The sequence below is a fragment of the Jaculus jaculus genome, chromosome 13 (assembly GCF_020740685.1).
Source record: "Jaculus jaculus isolate mJacJac1 chromosome 13, mJacJac1.mat.Y.cur, whole genome shotgun sequence".
Classification (NCBI taxonomy): Eukaryota; Metazoa; Chordata; class Mammalia; order Rodentia; family Dipodidae; genus Jaculus; species Jaculus jaculus.
Genome location: NC_059114.1, coordinates 66,960,590 through 66,985,552, shown reverse-complemented (window position 1 = coordinate 66,985,552; position 24,963 = coordinate 66,960,590). Strand labels below are relative to the sequence as shown.

Here is a 24,963-nt window from a genome sequence, read left to right as displayed (position 1 = left end):
TGTTTTAAATCTTGTATTGGTTGAATATTTCTTTGCCACGCTCAATGTCATTTTTTGTGGTGTGTTTGTTCTGTGCCATTATGGGTTTTGGGAGGAATGTTTTTAGGGTTGTGGCTCAGTTAAAAGACATTGGACTATGGGGATGTTTGAACATCATTAGGATTGATAAAAAAAAACATGGGGACTTTTAAAGTCAGAGTGAATGCATTCCATATTACATCATGGGTAGTTATCAGTTTATGGGGGTCAGGGGTGAAATGTGGTGGTTTGATTCATATGTCCCTCATGAACTTGGGTGATCTGAATGCTAGGTTCCCAGCTGGTGGAGATTTGGGAATTAGTGCCTGTTGGAGGCAGTATGTTGTTGGGGCTGGGCTTGTGGGTATTATAACCAGTTTCCCCTTGCCAGTGTTTGGCACACTCTTCTGTTCCTATTGTCCACCAGATGTTGGCCAGGGGGTGATGTCCAACCTCTGCTCATGCCATCCTTTTCCTCTGACATCATGGAGCTTCCCCCTCAAGTATGTAAGCCACAATAAACCTCTTTTATTCCCCACAAAAGCTGTTCTTGGTTGGGTGATTTCTACCAGCAATATGAACCTGACTGCATTATGGAGACACTAAGACTTTGTACTGTAACGACTGAGACAGCCATATGCAGCCATCAGAGGCAACCCACTGCCCATGGGGGTCAAAGTTGCAGCCATCCTCTTGTGCCTCGGGGACTTCCCCTGAGGTATACTGTTGCCTTTCAGGTGGGAGGATAGAACCTTCTCACAGAAGCACAAACATCCCTTCTGGTTTTAGAGCTGCAACCTTGGCTACAGAATCTGTTCAATGGTTGCCTAAGATCACTGGTCATCTCTTTTGATACCTCGTTGGGGAGTAGGACTGCCTCTGGAAAGTTTAGAATTTCTTTTGTTTTAATTTTTATTTATTTATTTTGAGAGAGGGAGAGAGAGAGAGAGAGAGAGAGAGAGAGAGAGAGAGAGAGGGCCTTAACCACTAAGCCATCTCTCCATCCCCTAGAATTTCTTTAGAATATTTAGTCAGAGCTCCTAAAGGACTTAACAAACCACTCTCCTTCCATATAGTTGTATGGACATGTAATACTAAGTAAGCATATTTGGAGACTGTGTAAATATTTACTCACTTTCCTTTGCTAATGTTCAGAGCCCTGGACAATTCTGCTATTTGGGTACTGGTATTAGCTGTACATGGGCCAGATTCAAGAATCCCATGTTCTGGTACCACTGCATATCGTCCCCTTCTAGTCCCATCTTGAATAAAAGAACGTCCACCTGTAAATAACTGGAGATCAGTGTTATTTTAAGGGTTTTCCCATAAGGTCTGGTCTAGCAGCATAAGTTTTTAATAGGACTCCTTTCTTAACATGAGTGCCCACTCTCTCTCCCATCTGGAAGGTAAGTTATGTTCTTAATTACCATCTTCCTAATTCTACAAAATCAACACCTACTGTCATCCTTTAAGTATCACTGAAAGAATTCCTTCCCATTTACCATACTATGACATCCAGTATTCACATTTTCCTTGCATCATCTTTACATATAACCCTATTAGAAACCATAATTTGAAGAGAAATAACTGTAAAAAAGAGAAGAAAAAACAGATACCATGTTTCTTTATATTTTGTTAAATCTCCTCTAACACCTTTTTAACTGTTGTTTTTTTTTTTTAATTTTATCTATTTATTTGCGTGACAAAGAGGCAGATAGGCACACAGAGAGAATAGGCACATCAGGGACTTCAGTCTCTGCAAACAACTCCAGACACATGTGCCACCTTGTGCACCTGGCTTATGTGGGTCCTGGGGAATCAAACCAGGGTCCTTTGGCTTACAGGCAAGGGCTTTAACCACTAAACCATTTCTCCAGCCCATTCTTTAGCACTTTTTGTTTTGTTTTGATTTTTGATTTTTCGAGGTAGGGTCTCACTCTAGCCCAGGCTGACCTGAAATTCACTATGTCTAGGGTGGCCTCAAACTCATGGCAATCCTCCTACCTCTGCCTCCCAAGTGCTGGGATTAAAGGCGTGCCCACCCGGCCCTTTAGCACTTTTGTTATGGGAAAATAAGTCACACACAGATGGCACCAGAGATAGAGTGGAGAATCCGAAAATTTATTCATGTTGACATGGACTCAGGGGGATAACTTCCAAAGTCTGTGTACTGTGCTCTGATGACTCAGAATTTTTAAGACAGTTTGTCAGGTAGTTCGACATCATCTTGAATTCATTATACTATTGGTGGGTTACATGTTTCTAAGGTTACATAATCTGGGGGCACAAACAAAAAATTTCCTTACCAATTAGTCAGTGGCAAGAAAGTACAAATATAGACAGAAAGCTGTTTGTTCAGGGGTGTTTGTGCCTATGGTTGCACTAAGCAGATAACATGCAAGCACCATGGAAGTGCACAGATAAGGAGACTCGGGGTCAGGCTGTCACCCTGGGAAAGCTTGTACAGTAGAAGCTTGTGTTTTAGAGTATCTGGGTTTGGTTTCTTTGTTAAATTTCTTCTAACACATTTTTGTCTTTTGTGAGGTATGGCACCAAGAATCTTTGAAACCAGGATAGCCTAGAAAAAAAAAAAATAGAGCAAAGTATGAATAGTATGACAGGAACATCATGCAGAATATGGTCTCATGCTAACCAAGGCTAACCTGGAACTCACTCTGTAGCCCCATGCTAGCCTTAAACTCATGGTGATCCTCCTACCTCAGCCTCCCACATACTGGACTGCACCACCGCACACCTGCACCCTGTTGAACCAGTATTTTCTCTTTTCTTCCCTCCTACCCCTCAGGTAGGGTCTCACTCTAGGCCAGGCTGACCTGAACTCACTCTGTAGTCCCAGGCTGGCCTCATACAGCAATCCTTCTACCTCTGCCTCCCAAGTGCTGGGATTAAAGGTATGCACCACTGTGCCCAGCTCTGAACCAGTATTTTCAAAATGACCAATGCATAATTAGTGTGAAGTTTTTTGTTTTGTTTTGTTTTTTTCCCTCACAATGTGTAAGGATTGGTCTGTTGCTTATGGAACAAGGCAGAAGTGAAAACATTATCACATCCCATGCTAACTGTAAGACACCAAGTATCTTTTAATGTGGACAAGTTTTTATGGCTACATTCACTATAGCCCTGACATGCTAAGAATCCATTTAGCCAGATATTTATGTTTTGTGCATGTTTGCACACACACACACACACACACACACACACACACACACACACACAGGGGCTGTTAAATTGTGTTTGAAGCTGTACCCTGTGCTCTCCGGTACCTGAACAAGGCGGCTTTCTGGCAGGGAGACTTTTCTCCTCACCCATGTCTTTTCTTACTTGGCTCTATGATCTTGTCTAAACTTCAGATCTATTTGATATGCTTCTGTGCCATTTTTATTTGCAAGAAGAGAAAGAGAGAATGGTTATATCAGGACTTCTTGCCGCTATAAACAATCTCCAGGTGCTAAGTAACACAAGACATCTCCCAGGCTGCTAGAAATCCTCTAAATTTATTCTAACACTTACTGGCATTTGCAATCAATAGAACAGTTTAGTTTAAAGACACTTTTTTGTTGTTTTGTTTTGTTTTGTTTTTGAGGTAGGGTCTCACTCTAGCTCAGGCTGACCTGGAATTTACTACATAGTCTCAGGGTGGCCTTGAACTCACGGTGATCCTTCTACCTGTGCCTTCTGAGTACTGGGATTAAAGGTGTGCACTGCCACGGCTTTTTTTTTTTTTTTGGTATTTTCAAGGTAAAGTCTCATTCTAGCTCAGGCTGATATGTAACTCACTCTGTAGGTCCAGGCTGACCTCGAACTTACAGTGATCCTCCTACCTCTGCCTCCCAAGTGCTAGACAATGACTTTTCAAATGAGTTTTTTTTTTTTAATTAATTAATTTACTTGAGAGCGACAGGCACAGAGAGAAAGACAGATAGAGGGAGAGAAAGTGAATGGGCGCACCAGGGCTTCCAGCCTCTGCAAACGAACTCCAGACACATGCGCCCCCTTGTGCATCTGGCTAACGTGGGACCTGGGGAACCGAGCCTTGAACCGGGGTCCTTAGGCTTCACAGGCAAGCGCTTAACCGCTAAGCCATCTCTCCAGCCCGTCAAATGAGTATCTTATGAAGACTTGTTTAAGACGTCTGCAGCGGCGAGCTCTCTCGAGCACCTTAGATGCTGCTAGCACTCCTCAGCACCGTGCACTGTTCTAAAGGTTCACAAAGCCACCAATCTAGCAAAGCCTCAACCAACAGTACTGCATGCATACAAGAGTTAGTAGAAAATTCTAAACCAAACCCAATCACTGACTGACACATGGCAGCTGCTTGGTCCTTCCTGTCTGCATCTTATGAAGTTTAGATGGCTCATTTATTTAATTTTAATTAATTTATTTATTTGGGGGGAAAGAGAGGTAGATAGAAAGAGTGAATGGGTACTCCAGGACCTCTACTGCAGACTGCAGATGCATGAACCTCCCTGTGCAGCTGGCTAATGTGAGTCCTGCAGAATCAAACCTAGGTTCTTTGGCTTTGCAGACAAATGCCTTAACAGCTAAGCCATCTCTGTAGCCCTAGGTGGCTCACTTATAAATGAAAAACAAAATACATGAGACAAAAATCATAATATTGAGTACTAAAATTTGGTCAGGCACTATTTTATATTTAGGTACATTAGGAAAGGTGTACAGAACGTTGGCCCACAGACCCCCCCCCCACACACACCTGGTTCAACAAGGAAAACATTGTAGCAGATGAAAAATGAAGCTTTTCTTTATTATGCCATCTTTCCAAATCAAGGTACTTGAAATTGTATACTTCAGTCAAAACACACATGAACCACAATGATTGATTTCTGCCCAACAATCAATTTACAGTTGAGATGTACATGAAATTTCACTCATCTTGTCAGAACTCAATAGAAGAGGGTGGGGCATGAGGGAGGAATTACAGCAAAGAAAGATATGGGCATCGCTTTCTTTCATCCCACATGTGCTACTTGGAACATAGATGTGTGGAATTCTACACATCTAGCCGCAGGCTACCAAATGTTAACTGTGTGAATGATATCACAAGATCAAAAAAGGCAGTGTACAGGTGAGAGGAATTTTATATAAAATTATCTAGAACTCCAAAAAACTACAAAAACATCTTAAGAAAAATATAACCAAAATAAAAGGAATGGTGTTTATTTTGATGAAATTATTTTAAATTAGATATGATATATTAAGCTCCCATATGCCCCAACCTGGTAGAAAAGTTCCTCTTGGTGAGAAATCAATTTTAATGGCAAAATTTTTACATAACAGTAAAATCTGTTATATTTAAAACTATGTATACAGTACTTTTCTGGCAAAAAACCTTATATATCTTTCAGTTGTCAAAACAAAGTAAAAATATGGTTGCATAAAATCACAAAAAATATAAATTGCTGAACATATAAAAAATGATTAAAAATCATTTGCATTGACTCCTCTTATGTCTTCAGTATTAGTAAGAATTTTCAAACTACAATAATTTTTGAAAATTCTGTTGCAACCTTGAGACAGTAAACCAAAAGTTGTCATCTCAGATATCATAGCTTAAAAAAAGGATGTACTACAATAGTCTGCAATTATCATACTATTTTACAAGTGCAACATTTAAATATCTTCAAAAGAAAACTTAGTAACTAAAAGGAATCACAAAATAACTTACAGAAGAAGCAAGTTTACAAAATTAACAATGTTTAGAAGGTCCTATTTAATTGGTTCCTATTTGTACCCACCTCCCAACAGTTTAGAGATACTACTTAGTTCTATATACAAATCTGTCACTTTAAAAATACAGTCTTCTGTTCTTAACAGCAGGAACACAATGCTGCATTTAGACAGCATCAGTGAAACCAATATACCCCGACCTGGGACCACACACAAGGCGTGATGCAGATCTGAACTCATTTAAGTGGAGCCTCCATCACTTTATGCAGCATTCAAATTTACAGTTGAACAGAATAAGCCTTAAGCAAAAAGAATCAAGATTTTTCTTCTGAATTCAGTGCATGAGTCTAGGGGTACCTGTAACCCTTTGTGCAAGCTATCATATCTAAGTTCATTACCATCTCATTACATAAGTGCTCACTCAATTTTCCAAAAAATCCAAATGCATGGGGAAAGATAGCTCTCTTCCACTGGAAAAACTGATTAATACCAAATAAAAAAAAAATTTAAACTTTTTCAGCATGGTCAAACACAAAACCTTGTGCAAGCACTCTCCCAATGACCTATATCTCTACAGCCCCAATTTCTTAGGCAAATATGGGCAACACAATATTCTTATTAGCATACACAATACCAATTTGTCTGACATGACTGTAAATCCCCCTTTACACCTATTATGTGATCAAATTACTAAGAGTGGGGAGAATACATAACCGGAGATCTAAGTACTAATATCTATATTTTATTAAATATTAATTGGCTTAAAAAGCTGTAATTAAACACAGTATGTAAACTTCAGTCGGATACTGGTTTGAATAACCAGCTATAAAGGAATTTAGAGGACAACTAGAGAAATCTAAAGATGGAATATTTGATACTCATTGGGAATTATTCATTTTATCATGGGTTTATGGGGTATTTTATAATACTTTTAGGAGATGCATAAGTATTTAGGGCTAATACATGTATCTAACAATCTCAATGGCTCAGAACAAAAGCATACACACACAGAAATGTATGCATATTTAGATATAGAAAACCAATGTGGGGCTGGAGAGATGGCTTAGCGGTTAAGGCCCTTGCCTGTGAAGACTAAGGACCCAGGTTCGATTCTCCAGGTCCCATGTAAGCCAGATGCACATGTATCTGGTGCATGTATCTGGAGTTCATTAGCAGTGGCTAGAGGCCCTGGTGCTCCCATTCTCTTTCTCTCCCTCTCTTTCTGCCTCTAATAAATAAATAAATAAACAAAAAAAGAAAAAGAAAACCAATGTGGCAAAATGTTAGTTGCTAAAACTAAGCAGCAGATACACATGTGATCACCTTACACACTTTGAACATTCAAAAAGTGATCAGAATACATGAGAGCTAAGCATTTAAAACTTGTAAAGGATGTTCTTCCTGGGCACTGAATCAATTTAAGATACATAATAAAATAGTTAATTTCTGTATACATTCAATACTGGCTGACATGGTAAGCCAGTGGAATTTGTGAAATTGACAAAGACATCATGATTTCATTTAGTGTATGTAACTCAGCTCTTGAACAAAATCAGCACTTTTATATTCAGAGTACAAGGGGACAAATTCTAATTTGTAAAAATATTTTATTTATTTGCAAGGAGGATAACAGGGAGGGGGTAGAAAGGTGAGCATGGATGCACCGGGGTCTCCTGCTGCTGCACATGCATGCCAGATATATGCACCACTTTGTGCATCTGGCTGTACACGGGTACTGGGGAATCAAACCCAGGGCATCCGGTTTTGTAAGCAAGCACCACTGACCAATCTCCCCAGCGCCAGCAATTTTTTGTTTGTTTGTTTTTTTGGTTCTTTTCGAGGTAGAGTCTTACTCTAGCCCAGACTGTCCTGGAATTCACTCTGTAGTCCCAGGCTGCCCTCAAACTCATGGTGATCCTACCTCTGCCTCCCAAGTGCTGGGTGGGATTAAAGGTGTGCACCACTATGCCTGGCAAATTCTAATTTTAAATTTAGTGTCCAGAGTATGTGACTATATACATTCTGTGTGATTTTGAACTTACAAGCTAATGAAAAAAACTGACTCTACTAGAACACAGAATATTAAGGGGGATATGGAACTAGTTCTCCACAATGTTACTACTGTGCAAAATACTAGCTATTTAAGAAGGTAAGGAGCTCAGAAAACTATATCATCTATAAAGGCCTATGGAGATTCTAGGCAAATATTTGTTGAATAGATTTATGAAGCAAATCTAGAACACATCAACAAGTAATAATATATGAAGGCCTTCATGGTAAATTAATATTCTACAAAGCCCTGTTGTGCCTTATTATACTAAATTTAAACCAAAAGGCAAGTGAGCCTGAGACCTCTATAATTCATTGTGTGTGTGTATGAGAGAGAGAGATGCTATATATTCCTACTGAATAATGACCTTAATTCTTTTCTGCATATTAGGCTTAACTATCACTCATGTTCCAATCCCTAGGCAAATTGTATTCCAAAAGGCCAATCCTTAGTTATATATAACTTGATAACAAGTGGAAGCATTTGGCTATTGTTTATTATGCATGCTTATTACATCAAAGAAATAAGCGAACTTTTTAGGTTTACTGTGCAAGAATTTTAATTAGATTTGCACACATTTCAAAAAATTCTATTGTGTGACTTCCAGCTCTTGGAGTTAGGTCAACAGGAGAAGAGTCAAGTGAGGTCACAGATGAGGTAAGAGACACTTCTGAGGACTTTCCTTGAGCCTCAGCATCGGAGTCACTCCTTTGGCAAGATCTATAGTTGCTGACTGATCCCGATCTCTGTGGCGTAGCAGTCCCTGATTTGGCTTCTGTAATTTCATCTGGGTAAAAAGAATTTGAATTCATTAGTTTCTGTTACCTCTCCCCCATTTCTCTAAACAGTACTGAATTGGCTTCTGCACGTGAGATTACTAACCAGGTATCCAGAGCATGTTTTATTTTAAATACCTTCCAAAATTGAGACAATATGCCCGTGTTCAGCTACTCACCATTTGCACTGTGTTCCACCTGTGAAGCTAAGTCAATGTTGGACACATATAGAGCTACTCAGCAGTCTTGCAATCAAAGAGCAAGAGCCAACAAACTAATCGCCTGGGTTTAAAAGAAATATTCTTTAGTCATAACAATTCTTCTATATTAAAATTATGGAATCAATTCAGTTGAAATATGGAAGGCATCTTGGAAATCATTTATCTCGTCCAAGGCTTCTTTATCGATAAAACATGGCCCCGAGAAGCTAAGGGATCTGTCTAGGAAAACAAATGAGCAGAAAAGTAAAGTAAGTCTAGAACTCAAGTCTCAAAAAATCAGTGCTTTTAACTGTCCAACTTGCCCATGTTTTACTCAGGATTACATAAAAGTATCAGTCCAATAAAACCGAGCAGAGAAGCAGGCTGGCCTGGTAGGCCAGGGCCGGCCTGCGACCCAGCAACTCAGGGAGCTCCGTTCAAAGCCTGCCTGAGCTACAGAGTTCAAAGCCAACCTGGAAACTTATCTCAAAATAAAAAAACAAAGCTGGGCCAGGCATGGTGGCACACACCTTTAATTTCAGCACTCGGGAGACAGAGGTAGGTGGATTACCGTGAGTACGAGGCCACCCTGAGAGACTACATAGTGAATTCCAGGTCAGCCTCGGCTAGAGTGAGACCCTACCTTGAAAAAAACGAAAGAAAATAATAATAATAATAAAGCTGGGCATGGTGGCACACACCTCTAATCCCAGCACTTGGGAGGCAGAGGTAGGAGGATCACCATGAGTTTGAGGCCACCCTGAGACTACATAGTAAATTCCAGGTTATCCTGTGCTAGAGTGAAACCCTGCCCCAAAATAAGTAAGTAAGTAAGTAAGTAAATAAATAAATAAAAAGAGATCTGGCAATATTGCTCAGTGGTAGAGCATTTTTGCCATGGGGGGGGGGGGGGGGAAACAGTGAAAGGAAAAAAGGCAAAGAACTCGGGAGGCTGAGGTAGGAAGTTTGCATGAGTGTGAGGCCAGCCTGAGACTACTTAGTGAATCACAGGTCATCCTGGGCTACAGTAAGACTCTACCTTGATAAACAAAAACAAACAAACAAACAAAAAAAAAGAGCAAAGAAAATTTAGTTGAGAACAAAATTATAGAAATAGTAAATGGTCATTCAAAATCAACCAAAAATCAACCAAAGAGCTAATATCAAAGATTGCAAATTTGAACGAAAGAGAGCTCTTTACATGTCTCCCGGTACATTAGTCTGTGTTAGAGATACATATTACCTGAACATAGTCAGACCACGTCTGGTATAGCAGTGCACACCTGTAATTCCAGCAGGGAAGGTTAAGACAAGAAGATCTGCACGTGTCTGGCTACTTGTGGGTACTGAGGAATCTAACCCGGGCAAGTGGGCTTTGCAAGCAAGTGTCTTTAACTGTTGAGCCACTGACCCAGTTTTTTTTTTGGGGGGGGAGGTAGTGGGGATTGAATCCAGAGCCTCACGCATTCTGGACAAGCCCTCTAAACTAAGCTACATCCCCAGCCTCAAGCCTATAATGTTTTTTAAATTATTTATTTATTTACTTACTTATTTGAGAGACAGAGAGAGAGGCAGATAAAGTGAGAAAGAATGGCTGCTCCAAAGCCTCCACCACTGCAAACAAACTACAGATGCATGTGCCACCTAGTGCATCTGGCTTTATGTGGGTACTGGGGAACTGAATCTGGGTCCTATGGCTTTATAGGCAAGCACCTTAACTGCTAAGCCATCTCTCCTGCCAAGACTATAATCTTTTGAAAAACTATATATACATATATTTTAGGGCTGGAGAGATGGCTTAGCAGTTAAGGCACTTGCCTGTAAAGCTTAAGGACCCAGGTTCAGTTCTCCAGGACCCACATAAGCCAGATGGACAAGGTGGCAAATGCGTCTGGAGTTCAACTTCAGTGGCTGGGTGCCTTGGTGCACCCATTCTCTCTCTGCCTCTTCCTCTCTCTCTCAAATAAATAAATACTTTTGTTTTTTTAACTTTTTTTTTTAATTTTTATTTATTTATTTGAGAGTGACAGACACAGAGAGAAAGACATAGAGGAAGAGAGAGAGAATGGGCGCGCCAGGGCTTCCAGCCTCTGCAAACGAACTCCAGACGCGTGCGCCCCCTTGTGCATCTGGCTAACATGGGACCTGGGGAACCGAGCCTCGAACCGGGGTCCTTAGGCTTCACAGGCAAGCGCTTAACTGCTAAGCCATCTCTCCAGCCCTGTTTTTTTAACTTTTAAAGTATTTTTAAAGTCAGGTATGGTGGCACATGCCTTTAATGCCAACACTGGGGAGGCAGACATAGGAGAATCATTGTGAGTTCAAGGCCAGCCTGAGACTACATAGCGAATTTCAGGCTAGCTTGGGCTATAGCAAAACCCTAGCTTGTAAAACTGTGTGTGTGTGTGTGTGTGTGTGTGTGTGTGTGTGTGTGTGTGTATGTGTGTGTGTACATATATGCATACGTATACACACACACATATACATATTGTCAAAGAAGGAGAGAGAGGAAGGGAGAGAAGAAGGGGAAAAGGGAAAGAGAAGGTAAGAGAGAATAAGAAATGGACATACTAGGGTCTCCAGATGCAAGTGCCACTTTGTATATCCAGTTTCAATGGGTACTAGGGATTTGAACCCATGCCAACAAGTTTTGTAAGCAAGTGCCCTTAACCAATGAGCCATTTTCTCATCCCCAATACTAGTCTTAAAAGAACTATGTACTGAGCTGGAGGGATGGCTTAGTGGTTAAGGCTTTTCCCTACAAAGCCAAAGGATCCAGGTTCTATTCCCTGGGACCCACGTTAGCCAGATGCACAAAGGGGCGCATACATCTGGAGTTCGTTTGCAGTGGCTGGAGGCTCTGGTGGGCTCATTCTCTCTCTCTCTCTCCTTTCTCTGTCAAATAAATAAAAATATTTTTTAAAAAACTATGTGCTATATATCATTACAGGAATAACAGGGTTCACAAATGTCAGTGTCTCAAAAACCCAAGAAGTCACACTCTGTTTCTTTACTATTGAGTTGCAGGAAGATGCCAAGAAGCTTCCAAAGACTCTAAGACCAAGGGGGGAGGAGCGCGAGGAAGAACAAAGCACAAGCACATGCACACAGCAAAAAGCCAGACTTAAAACCATTACTTTGAATGCTAACTTAAAATTGCATTTAAAAAACATCAGGCTTTATAGGTGAAGTTAAGATCACCAGGTCTAAGTATCTTCCACATTTACGTGGGATGTACATACCATCAATACTACGGAAATCCAGCAAGTAAGTCCTACTGTCTACCTGGTATAACTGTAGACTCATTTTGGAATATGTGCTTGTCACGGGATTCTTCCTTCGCACACGCAGATAGTATGGGTTTACAACCTAGCATATGACAGGGGCAATAACAAAGTCATGTCAATTCTATAAAACATTTTACAGTGACGGCTCTGTCAATGTTAATGGTCAGAATGTCCTTTCTTACCTTCCATTCATAATCCAATTGCTTAATTGCTCTACATACTTCTGCCATGATATCGTTTGGTCGACTTTGACTTCGAATGCCCAAATGCCATTTTGCCTTCCTTACACCTTGGTGTTTAGACTTCTGTGGGTTTAATTCATCGAGGGTGTGTCGCGCCCTTGGTGTTTCAGCAACCAAGAATGGCACTCTTTCAGGATGGGGACGAGTTAGGTGGTGATCCTCAAGAAAAGAATCAGGCGGGCTCGTTGCCAGGTAGAAATCTTTGGCTTCATTCATTATTCTCCTGTTATCTATTATGAGGTGGTAGGCAACAGCCAAAGGGTCCTGGTGATTTCTGTTATACAGGCAGCTCAGCACCTCCTCTTCTGAGCACTCAAATTTTTCACAGACTTCTTTCAAGGCTTCATCATCAATCAGGGTTGAACTGTACGATGGGTCCTCAGGAAAGAGGTATTTCGGAAGGTCCTGTTTAAACCACTCATGTTCCCTAAGAGAAAATGGCAGCGTTGAGAGGATGATTTCGAACAAAACCAAGAAACAGTAACAGCTTTCAGGAATTTAGAATATGAATTAATTTATATTTATGCTATATCGTCACTATCATTTGTCAAACAGATTTTCCTGTCGTAGCTCCCACTTTGCTGTATATACTGAGGAATGACACAGCTGTCCTCTGATTAACCCCCCTCCCCCCCAGGAAGCAGGTAACCATTCTAGCCCAGGCTGACTGGAACTCACTCTGTCATCCCAGGCTGGTCTTGAACACATAACAATCCTCCTACCTCTGCCTCCTGAGTGCTGGGATTAAAGGTGCATGCCACTACACCCAGCTTGCCCTGAATTTTAAGAGCTTATGTAGGTGTAGAAAAATAAATGTCTATACAATTGACAACGGCTAAGTACAGCTGACTTCCAGCTCAGAAAGAATCAGATTGTATGGCTTCATTAAACTACTTCCTTTTACATGTTATGTTAAAAGAATCTAGTAATAGAAACAGCATGCATTATCCTCTCAGTTCTTCCTGGGTACTGGCTGTATGCTAAACTATTCATACATACATGTCCTCATCTTCAAAGCAATTTCAGGCAGAGGAAAACACTGCCCTGTTTTCAATGAAGGAACTGAATTCAAACAGGTAAAAGCAGGTCACAGAGGCAGGTAGGAAGCAGAGGCAGATTTCAACCCGGTTCTGTGTGACTCAGAGGTCCCTGTCCTGAATGACGTCCTAGTTCAACTCCTCAGCTTCACATATGAAAGGATATATTTAATGTGAGCCATGTCACAAACTATGTTGAAACTATAAATTCAGAAGGGGAAATGCCCAGACAAAAATGGTTCTTTTCTAGATGAAGAAATAAAAATAATCTTTTATTTTCTTCTTGCTTTTGTGTGTGTGTGCATGTGTGTGTACACATATGTAAACACAAGCTATTCTGTTTTTCCAACTGAAGGTTGGTTTACTTGTGTAATCTGGACTGGCCTTGAACTTACCAGCCTCCTCTTTTAACCTCTAATTCTGGAAATACAGGTATGTACCACCACACTCACTTTTCATTATTAATAATTAGAAAAATACATGAAAAGCTAATACATATCTTGCTTAAATATTTTACAACATAAATTTATTTTTTTTCAAGGTAGGGCTCAATTTAGCCCAGGCTGACCTGGAATCCACTATGTTGTCTTAAATGGGCCTCGAATTCATGGGCCGTGAAGAAGGGGGGATGGGTGGGAAGGAGATAATGGGTGCACCAGGGCCTCCAGCCAGTGCAAAGAAGCTCTAAGCACATGTGCCACCTTGTGCATCTGGTTTACGTGGGTACTAGGGAATCAAACCTGGGTTCTATGGCTTTGCCTGCTGGCAAGTGCCTGAACCACTAAGCCATCCCTCCAGTCCTAACACTCTTCTTGATTAACCTAATGCTTTCTTGTTTATTATTTGTAAATCCTTATGATTTCGTATTGCTTCTTCCTCTAATCCAAAAACTTGCGTGAGATAGATAACAGAGGATCAAAATAAAACTTCCAAGGAAAACAAAAATAAAGTAGTGAACAGTGATGGGCTGCACGGTGTAATGAATACCGACTGCATTAGTCAGGGCTCTCTAGAGGAACAGAACCGCTAGAATGAATTATGTTAAAAAGGGAGTCTACTAGACTAGCTTACAGTAGTCCAATAGTAGTTGCAGGCCGGAGAATCAAGGAACCCAGTAGCTGCTCAGTCCACGTGGCCAGATGTTTCAGCAGTCCCAACCCGGCACTTCTGCCTTATTTAAACTATCAGGTAGAATTCTATACAATGCAGCATTGACTTTTATCTTCAAACCTTAATTTCATATGACTCAAGGTATATGACTAGGGAAATTGCAATTTTTATCATGCCTTGGAGTTAACAAAAGCCACACACACACACACACACACACACACACACTAACTGAATTACCTGATATCTTTTATTGTGGCCCTCTTCATGGGATCCACCTGCAGCATATGCTTCAAAAGGCTAATCACAGAAGGATTTAAATACTGAGGGGTATAAAAAATCCCATCACATATCTTCTTAAAAAGAGTTGGCACATGATCATCATCAAAGGGGAGGGTCCCACACAATAAAGCGTAAAGAATGACACCACTGCTCCATATGTCTACCTCTGGGCCTGCATACAATCTGTTAAGAGGAACAGTATCAGAATCAACTAATCAATCATCTTCAAATACAAATGCTTCATAAAGAACTAGCAATCAAAAGAAAGAAAAAAGAATCAGTCACCAGAATATAGTTTTTTTTAATACATGCACATGTACACACATTTTATTTATTGGCTTATTTATTTTAGACTGGAGTCTTTCTGCATTGTCCAAACCTGGAATTGAACTAATGAGCTCAAATGATCTTTGTGCCTCAGCCTCCCCAATAGCTGTGACTGTAGACATTCACTTATATACACTGCTTGTTTTAGCAGAAACTTTTCTTTTTTTTTATTTTTATTAACATTTTCCATGATTATAAACAAAACCCCATGGTAATTCCCTCCCTCCCCCCCCCCACTTTCCCCTTTGAACAGAATATAGTTTTAATAACAACTGTTGCACATTACACATAAATAACCTGTGATGGTTTGTGTTTTGAATGCTTGATCCCTAGCTGGTAGCAATGTGGAAACTGAAGCCTTCCTAGAGGGTGTGTTATAACCAGCTCCTCCTTGCCAGAGCTCAGCTCACTCTCTTCCTGCTTTCCACCTGCTATGACAGGAAGTGATGTCTAGCCTCTGCTCAACCATCTTTCTCCGCCATCATGAGACTTACTCTCAAGACTGTAAGCCAAAATAAACCCTTTCCTCTAGTCAGCCACTTTTGGTCAGATGTTTTGATCCAGCAAGGTGAAGGTAACTATAACAGATCCTAATCTGATCAGTATTATCTATTTCTTTCTCTCTGAGGTAGGGTCTCATTGTACCCTAGGCTAACCTGGAACTCACTCTGTAGCCCAGGTTGGTCTGGAACTCATGGTGATACTCCTATCCCAGCCTCCTGAGTGCTGGGATTAAAGGCGTGCACCACCACACCTAGCTATTATCAGTATTATTTTGTTGGTGTTTGTGGTAGTTTAAATGAATGGCCCCCAATCTATTCAGGATTTTATTAAATTTTGTAATTTAGATCTACAGCCACTGGCTGAAGGAGGTGTCACTGGGAAGATCTTAGAGTCCAGCCCTAAGGTGTGGGGGCAGGTTTGGAATTCCAGTCTAAAGATATGCAAAGTGCTTGAGCTCTGTCTGGAGTTCCTGAAATGTGCTTGCTTGCTTTTTGGTGATGGCTGTGGTTGGTTTCTCTCTCTGCTCAGGCCCACGAAAGCGAGCCAGCTTCTTCCGCCATTGTGGAACTTCCCCTGTATCTTCTATAAATTCCTTCCCCCATAACTGTGCCTGCTCTAGATGTCCATCCCAGAGACCTGAAGCTGTCTGCTACACAACTGATACCAAAAGTGGAGTGAGATGAATCTCACCATGTGGAATTTGGTCTTCTGGAACTTTTGTTTTAAAGGAAAGGGCATGGTCTTGGTACATACAACTAAAGAGGCCTTCTGAAGTGGTAAGCTAAACTCAAAACAAGCCGGACATGGTGGTACACGCCTTTAATCCCAGTACTTGGGAGGCAGAGGTAGGAGGATCACCTTGAGTTCAGGGCCACCCTGACTATATAGTAAATTCCAGAATTCCAGGTGAGCCTGAGCTACAGTGAGACCCTACCTTGAAGAACAACAATAACAACAACAACAACAAAAAACCCTTCAAGATTAAAATAAAAAGAGAATGGTTACTAAAGCTGCTATTGTCAAACAAATTATCAAGCTTAAGAAGATGGCCCAAGGGCTGGAGAGATGGCTTAGCGGTTAAGCGCTTGCCTGTGAAGCCTAAGGACCCTGGTTCGAGGCTCGGTTCCCCAGGTCCCACGTTAGCCAGATGCACAAGGGGGCGCACGCATCTGGAGTTCGTTTGCAGAGGCTGGAAGCCCTGGCGCGCCCATTCTCTCTCTCTCCCTCTATCTGTCTTTCTCTCTGTGTCTGTCACTCTCAAATAAATAAATAAAAAAAAAAAGAAAAAGATGGTCCAATTGCTTTATATTAAAACAACGAAAGGGATACCTGAGGAAAAACTAATAGATATATAAACTATGACTGGTAAAGAAACCTACTTTTCAAAGTTAAGATTTATTTCATCCCTGAATTTAAAATATGGCTGTGGGTGATTCCCCATAAAGCCTAACAACCAGAGTTTAATTCCTAGTACCCACATAAAGCCAGATGCACAGTGGCATATGTCTCTAGAGTTCACTTGCTATGGCTGGAAGCACTGGTGCACCCATTCTCTCTCTTTCTGCCAGGCATGGTGGCACACTCCTTTAATCCCAGCACTTGGGAAGCTGAGGTAGGGGTCTTGCTGTGAGTGCAAGGCCAGGCTGAGAATAATTTCAGGTCCACCTAGGCTAGAGCAAGACACTACCTTGGGAAAAAAAAGTGTGTGTGAACTAGCCTAGAGAGATGGTTTAGTGGTTAAGGTACTTGCCTGCAAAGCCAAAGGTCCCAAGTTGGATTCCTCAGTACCCACATAAAGCCACATGCACAAAGTGGCACATGTCTCTAGAGTGCATATGCAGTGGCTAGAGGCCTTGGTATACCCATTCTCTATCTGCCCATGTCTGTCTGCCTGTCTGTCTCTCTCTCTCTCTCTCTCATGCTCTCAAATAAATAAATAAATAGAGCCGAGGGCTAGAGAGATACCTCAGCAGTTAGAAGCACTGGCTTGCAAAGCCTAATGGCCCGGGTCTGATTCCCCAATGCCCATGTAAACCCAGATGTACAGGGTGACACATGCATCTGGAATTTGTTTTCAGTGTAAATAGGCCCTGCATGCAAGCGCCTTCATCTCTCCAGTCCTCCTTCTCTTAATCTAATAAAAGTCAAATAAAATCCCTAAAAAAAAATAAAATAAAATAAAATATGGCTGTGTCTGACACATCTGGTATTGGTTTTGGAAACATAAAAGAATACATGGGGTGCATTGTAAAGTACACACATGGTCCCACGAGCCACTGCTGCGACGACATGAGACAAGGCCTGATGACCCTGATAGGCTGGCAAAGCAATTGAAAGATGGACCGTGGCTTACATGGAGACCCAAGGAAGTTTGGATATACTAGGACTATACAAGGACTAATATGCAGGCTGTTGGCTAGGGATGGAAGTTTTCCCTGGCCACTCTGCCCAGCTGGAGGGGCAGAATTAAAAAATCCAAACTGAGCCGGGCGCAGTGGTGCATGCCTTTAATCCCAGCACTTGGGAGGCAGAGATAGGAGGATCACCATGAGTTCAAGGCCATCTTGAGATTACATAGTGAATTCCAGGTCAGCCTGGGCTAGAGTGGGACCCTACCTCAAAAAACAAAACCAAAAACAAATCGAAAGATTGTCAGTCACTGGTTATGATATTGGACTTGAACTACAAAAGTTTGATGTTTGCTTGGTGGTTATGGAGTTTACATTGTTCTAGTCTCTCCTAATTATACCTTATAGCATTTATAAATGTTTATTCTGTGCCTTTATATGTTAAAGGTGTATAACTTGTTTGATTTTATAGGACTCACAGCTAAAAGGTGATCCTAAATCTCAGAGGGGACTTTGGACCTTAAAACTATCTTAAGTAGTACTGGAGAGATGGCTTAGTAGTTAAGGCACCTGCTTGTGAAGCCAAAGGACCCAGGTTCACTTCCCCAGGGCCCACATAAGCCAGATGCACAAGGAGGTGCATTAAGGACCCAGAAACTAGACTGACACCATGACAGGCTTCAATAGGGTACTGCCCTGGCTAGGCCTGAGTTTTAAGCCAGCCCCTAGACATGCCCAGGACAAACCTGAGACTTGCCCAGGACTTGTCCCCTCTGCCCTTCTGCCCCAGCCAATCAAAAAAACATACAAATGTTATCACTGCTTACTTAGCCAATCACAATGGAGATTACCTAATCTGCCTGGAGTTCCCCTAGCTCCTGCCCCCAACTTTGCCGCAAATATCCTAAGCCAATCAGAAGAGTACAAGTGCAGTTACTGTTTAAATCAACCAATCATGTACCCATCCCCTTCTTTGTTCAAATCCCTATAAAAACCCTCCCCTCCCACTACCCGGGGCTCTTGTACAGATCCACTGCATTGGTGAAGTCAAGGGACCGAGCTTAAGCCCGAAATAAAGCTCCTTGCCCTTGCATAGTGTTTGGTTCTCTGGTCACTGGTGGGGGGGGGCTGAGAACTGGGCATAACAGTGCACACATCTGGAGTTTGTTTTTGGTGACTGGAGGCCCTGGCACGCCCATTCTCTCTCTCTCTCTGTATCTCTCTGCCTATTTTTCTCTCTTTCAAATAAATAAATTAAAATTTTTAAAAGGCTGGAGAGATGGCTTAATGGTTAAGTGCTTGCCTGTGAAGCCTAAGGCTCCATTCCCCAGGACCCACACTAGCCAGATGCACAAGGGTGTGCACGAATCTGGAGTTTGTTTGCGGTGGCTGGAGGGTCTGGTATGCTCATTCATATTCTCTCTCTCTCTCTCTCTCTCTCTCTCTCTCTCTCTCTCTGCCTCTTTCTCTCTCTGTCACTCTCAAATAAATAAATAAAAATAATAAACAAGGGCTGGAGAGATAGCTTAGTGGCTAAGCGCTTGCCTGTGAAGCCTAAGGACCCCGGTTCGAGGCTCCATTCCCCAGGACCCACATTAGCCAGATGCAGCCAGATGCACAAGAGGCAAGAGGGTGCAGGTGTCTGGAGTTTGTTTGCAGTGGCTGGAGGCCCTGGCACGCCCATTCTCTCTCTCTCTCTCTCTCTCTCTCTCTCTCTCTCTCTCCCTCTCTCTCTCTCTCTCTGCCTCATTCTCTGTCTGTCTGTCCCTCTCAAATAAATAAATAAAAACAGAAAAAAATTAAAAATAATATTAATAATAAACAAAAAAATTAAAGGAAACTATTTTAAGCTAGTAAAGACTGTGGGGACTTTTAAAAATTTTTTTTTTTTTTTTTTTGGTTTTTCAAGGTAGGGTCTCACTCTGGTCCAGGCTGACCTGGAATTAACTCTGTCATCTCAGGGTGGCCTTGAACTCATGGCAATCCTCCTACCTGCCTCCCGAGTGCTGGGATTAAAGGTGTGCGCCACCACGCCTGGCTATGTGGGGACTTTTAAATTTGGACTAAATACAAGTTAAAACATAAGATGGCTATCGGGGACAAGGGATAGAATGTGACAGTTTAAATGAATGGCTCCCAATATATTCAGGATTTTATTAAAGTTTGTAAGTTAGATCTGCAGCCACCTGGGTGGAGGAGGTGTCACTAGGCAAGTCTTAGGGTCCAGCCCTAAGGCGTGGTGGTGGGTTTGGAATTCCAGTCTAAAAAATGTGAAGTGCTTGAGCTCTCTGCCTGGAGTTTCTATAGTGTGTTGTGTGGTTTTTTGGTGGTGGCTGTGGCTGGTTTCTCTTTCTGCTTGGGGCTATGAAAACAACAGTGTGGGGAGGGAGAATGGGTTCTGGGGAATTGAACCTGGGTCCTGTGGCTTTGTAGGCAAGTGCCTTAACCACTAAGCCATCTCTTCAGCCTAATCTTTTTAAAGAACCTAGGTTCAATTTCTCCAGTACCCACGTAAGCAAGATGCACAAGGTGGCGCATGCATCTGGAGTTAATTTGCAGTGTCTAGAAGCCCTGGCATGGCCATTCTCTCTCTCTTTATAATCTGCCTGTTTCTCTCTCTCAAATAAATAAATAAGTAAAATAAAATATATATTGTTAATTAATTATCTAGCCAGGTATGGGGATGCACGTCTGTAGTTCCAACACTCAAGAACCTGAAGCAGGAGAATTACCTTGAGTTTGAAGCCAGCCTAGGCTACATAGTGAGTTCAGGGTGACCTTTAGCTAGAGACCCTACCTCAAAATTATTATTATCATTTATTAAATTCTATGTTCACAGTACTTAAAAAAGCTATACCCTACAAGTACTCATGTCTTCAGCTGGCTAGTAAATTTATAGTCTGGAATTCTTACAATACTATAGTCTCTAAAGACTGAGAGAGTGAAGATTATGTATAAATAAATGTAGCTAGCATATATAAATCTTTTTTTTTTTTCCTTCTGAAACTGGATCCAGCTTGAGGCTGGCCTCACACTTCCAATCCTACTGCCTCAGCCTCTCATATGCTGTGCTAGGATTATAAGCATATATTACCATACCCAACGGGTCTTTTATTTATTTATTTATTCATTTTCACGTGAGTGTGTTCTGTGTGCACGCAAGAATGTGGGTAGATAGAAGTGCATATGTAGGGGAAGGCCTGAAGTTGACACTGGGTGTCTTCCTCGATGGCTCTCCACTGATTCACTGAGGTAGGCTCCCTCACTTGAATCCAGAGCTCACCGACTGGGCTAATCTAGCTAGCCAGCTAGCACACCAGAATAACAGATGACAAGCAAACCTACTGACATTTACATGGGTGCTGGGGATCCAAACTGGAGTCCCCACACTTGCAAAGTAAATACTTTATCCATTAAGCCGTTTCCCCAGCCCCATCTTTGCTTATCAATCAATTTTTTAATTGAATTTTCCAAGACACTTTTTTTTTTTGGTTTTTCAAGGTAGGGTCTCACTCTGGTCCAGGCTGACCTGGACTTAACTCTGTCATCTCAAGGTGGCCTTGAACTCATGGCAATCCTCCTACCTCTGCCTCCCGAGTGCTGGGATTAAAGGTGTGCGCCACCAGGCCCGGCTCCAAGATACTTCTTATAAATCATAAATCTACTATAAAATGCCATGTATTTGAAAAATTAACGCCACAAATTACCCCTTTTTTCTTACATTTTGTTAATTTTTTTTTTTTTTTTTCTGTTGGTTTGGTTTTTCAAGGTAGGGTCGCACTCTGACCCAAGTGGACTTGGAACGTAATCTGTTAGTCCCAGGCTGGTCTTGAATTCACAAGAGATCCTCCTATCTCTGCCTCTGAGTACTTGGATAAAAGGTGTGTTCAACCACACCTGGCCTATTTTTAAAATTTATTTATTTATTTGAAAGACAGAGACAGAGAAGACAAGAGTATGGGTATACCAGGGCCTCTTGCCACTGCAAACAAACCCCAGACATATGCACCACTTCATACATCTGGATTTACATGAGTACTGGGGAATCGAATCTGGGCCATTAGGCTTTGTAAGCAAGTGCCTTTAACTGTTGAGCCATCTCTCCAGCCCCAGTTTGTTTTTATTTCTTTTTTCTTTCTTTCTTTCTTTCTTTTTTTTTTTTTTGAGTAGGGTTTTACTCTAGTCCAGGCTGCCCTAGAATAGTCTCAGGGTAGCATCAAACGCATGATGATCCTCCTACCTTTGTCTCCCAAGTGCTGGGATTAAAGGCGTGCACCACTATGCCTGGCTGTTTTATTTTTTGAGATAGTATTTTGCTACATTATATAGACCAGGCTGGCCTCAGCCTTTCAAAGGAATTAGAGGCGTATACCTTCATGTCTAACACATTATGTTTATTATTTATTTATTTATTTGAGAGAGAGAGAGGTAAGGGTGCACCAGGGCCTCTTGCCCCTTCAAACAAACTCCAGAAGCATGCACTATGTGCATGTGGCTTTATGTGGGTACTGGGGAATTGAACCCAGCAGCAGAATTTGCAACTAAATGCCTTTAACAAATAAGCCATCACCCCATCCCCATGTTACATTTTATTCTTCATCTAAATAAACAGTGGGCCATTTCTTTTTCAAAACTATTTTTACTTGCTTATTAGAGAAAGAGGGAATGGGCATACCCAGGCCTCTTGCCTCTCCCTCGCTTGTGCACCCAGCTTCACATGCATAATGGGGAACTGAACCTGGGCTGGCAGGCTTTTCAATCAAACACCTTTAACCACTGAGCATCTCCCCAGCCTACAGTAAGCCATTTCTAAGTACTACGTATTTCTATGTTCAAGTTTTCAGAATCTATCTTTAAAATTCCCTAGCTTTAACCCTTCAATGTCTTACACCAGGGAAAAAAAAATCAAGTATCTACTCTAACTACTTTTTTGGTTTGTTTTTGCTTTTGTTTTTCAAGGTAGGGTCTCACTTTAGCCCAGGCCAACCTGGAACTCACTCTGTACTACCAGGCTGGCCTTGAACTCGTGGTGATCCTGCTACCTCTGCCTCCCAAGTACGCCCATGTCCAGCTTATCCTGACTACTTTAGCATGCTGACTGACCTAAAGTTAACCCCTAGAAATGGAGACCTTAACCTTATTCACTTGCTTTATTTTAACAGCAGAAAATCTACAGGTTTTCTTAGACTTTCTCTTTCCTTTCACTAGAATGATACAGCACACTAGAGCTGAACAAAAATCTAAGGAAACACAGTTATGAATGCACGGAGGGTGTCAAATACTACCTTCCTGATATTACTTCTGGTGCAGCATAGTTCGGTGAGCCACAACTTGTTCTTAAAAATTCACCATCTGACATCATGTTTGAAAGACCTGAAAGTGTACAAAACAGCTACTCAAGATTTCCCAAGGACAAGAAAACAAAAACTATTAAACAATAAAATAAGTTTGCCTTACTGTAGTAAGTGATCATTTATTTTGTTCCTTGCTTTAAAAAGATCTGTCTTTATTCTCAAATATTTTGCCATTATGCCCTATAATGTGTAGTCTATTTCAATATTTAAGAGTATAATGAGCATGTATTAAACTACCAGTAATTTTGCTTGCTAAAATAAAATTACTATGGTTACATTTTAATAATATACACACTACTAGGGAAGATAGTCTTAAACAGATGAATATGAAGATTCAAGTTGAATGTTTCTATTAAACCTGCTCTGACTCTATAAAAAGAAATACAGTCCAACATAGTTTCTTTGTATTAATTTTTTTAAATTTATTTATCTGACAGACAGGAGTAAAAAGAGAGAGAATGCATGGGCATGCCAGGGCCTCTTGCCACTGTAAACGTATTCCAGATGCATGCACCACCCCAGATGTGCATCTGACTTTACATAAGTACTAGGGAATGAAACCTAGATGGGAAGACTTTTCAAGCAAGCACCTTTAACCACAGAGCCATCTCCTCAGCCCCAGCATGGTCTTTTATGTCTGTAATCCCAGCACTTAACAGGCTGAGATAGGAAAAGTACCAAGAGTTTGAGGCCAGACTGGACAACATGGTGAGTTCCAGTCTAGCTTGGAATACTTGTGAAACTCCATCGTAAGACCAACAATACTCGTGAGTCTGAAAATTTTGTCAGTTTTCCTCAAAAAGGAAAATTGTTCTTTAGTCAAATAATTTGCCAGTTCCAAAATAAAACACAACAGAATGGCTGACACTGCCAGTAATTAACACATGCACACAAAACTGAGGAAAGACTTACAAGCTTTTTCTCTCATTGGATAATGTTATTAAAAAAAAAAAAAATAGTTTCAGAGATTCTGAGTGCTGGGTTTTTTTTGGGGGGGGGGGTTGTTTTGAACTCATTTTTCTCTTGGGTTTTATGTATTTATTTTTATTTTTTGGTTTTTCAAGGTAGGGTCTCATTCTAGCCAATTACTCCAGGCTGACCTGGAATTCACTCTGTAGTCTCAGGGTGGCCTGTAATTTACAGAAATCCTCCTACTCTGCCTCCCAAATGCTGGGATTAAGGCATGCACCTCCACGCCCAGCTTCTTTTGGGTTTCATAATGTCTTTAGCACCAGGCAAGGTGATGCAGACCTATAGTCCCAGCAGTGGGAAAGCTAAGGGAAAGGGAGCTTGAGTTTTGAGGCCAGGCTGAGCTACAGAGTAAGTCCCAGTCTAGGCTGGAACACATGTGAAAGCCCATCTCAAGACCAACAACAGAAAATCTTCTCAATTTGCCAGCTTAGGTTCCAGAGGTCTAGGCTAGCCTAAGCTTCAAAAAATGAAAATTGGACTAGAGAAATAGTTCAGTGGTTAAGGCACTTGCCTGCAAAGCCTAAGGACCCAGGCTCAATTCTTCAGGATCCACGTAAACCAGATGTACAAAGTGGCACATGTGTCTGGAATTCATCTGCAGTGGCTGGAGGCCCTGGCACACTCTCCCTATCCAAGCCCCTCTCAAATAAGTAAATGAATAATATTTTTTAAAAAAATAAAAATTAAGCCAGATCGACTGTACATGCCTATCTATAATCACAGCAACTGGAAGGCAAGGGTAGGAGGATCAAG

At 41.4% G+C, this 24,963-nt stretch overlaps 1 protein-coding gene across 2 annotated transcripts in view; it reads right to left on the bottom strand.

Annotated features, from left to right (window-relative positions):
- Positions 1-8,252: 8,252 nt before the first annotated feature.
- Positions 8,253-24,963, bottom strand: part of Prkaa1 (protein kinase AMP-activated catalytic subunit alpha 1) — a 42,509-nt gene continuing 25,798 nt past the window's right edge. For both annotated transcript variants that reach the window (XM_045133081.1, XM_045133082.1), the window contains 5 exons: positions 23,170-23,257; positions 14,664-14,888; positions 12,220-12,706; positions 11,993-12,119; positions 8,253-8,561 (listed from right to left, as the gene is read on the bottom strand). In XM_045133081.1, coding sequence (XP_044989016.1) covers positions 8,317-8,561; positions 11,993-12,119; positions 12,220-12,706; positions 14,664-14,888; positions 23,170-23,257 — 1,172 coding nt within the window. In that variant the 3' untranslated portion in view covers positions 8,253-8,316. The remainder of the gene's footprint in view (positions 8,562-11,992; positions 12,120-12,219; positions 12,707-14,663; positions 14,889-23,169; positions 23,258-24,963) is intronic.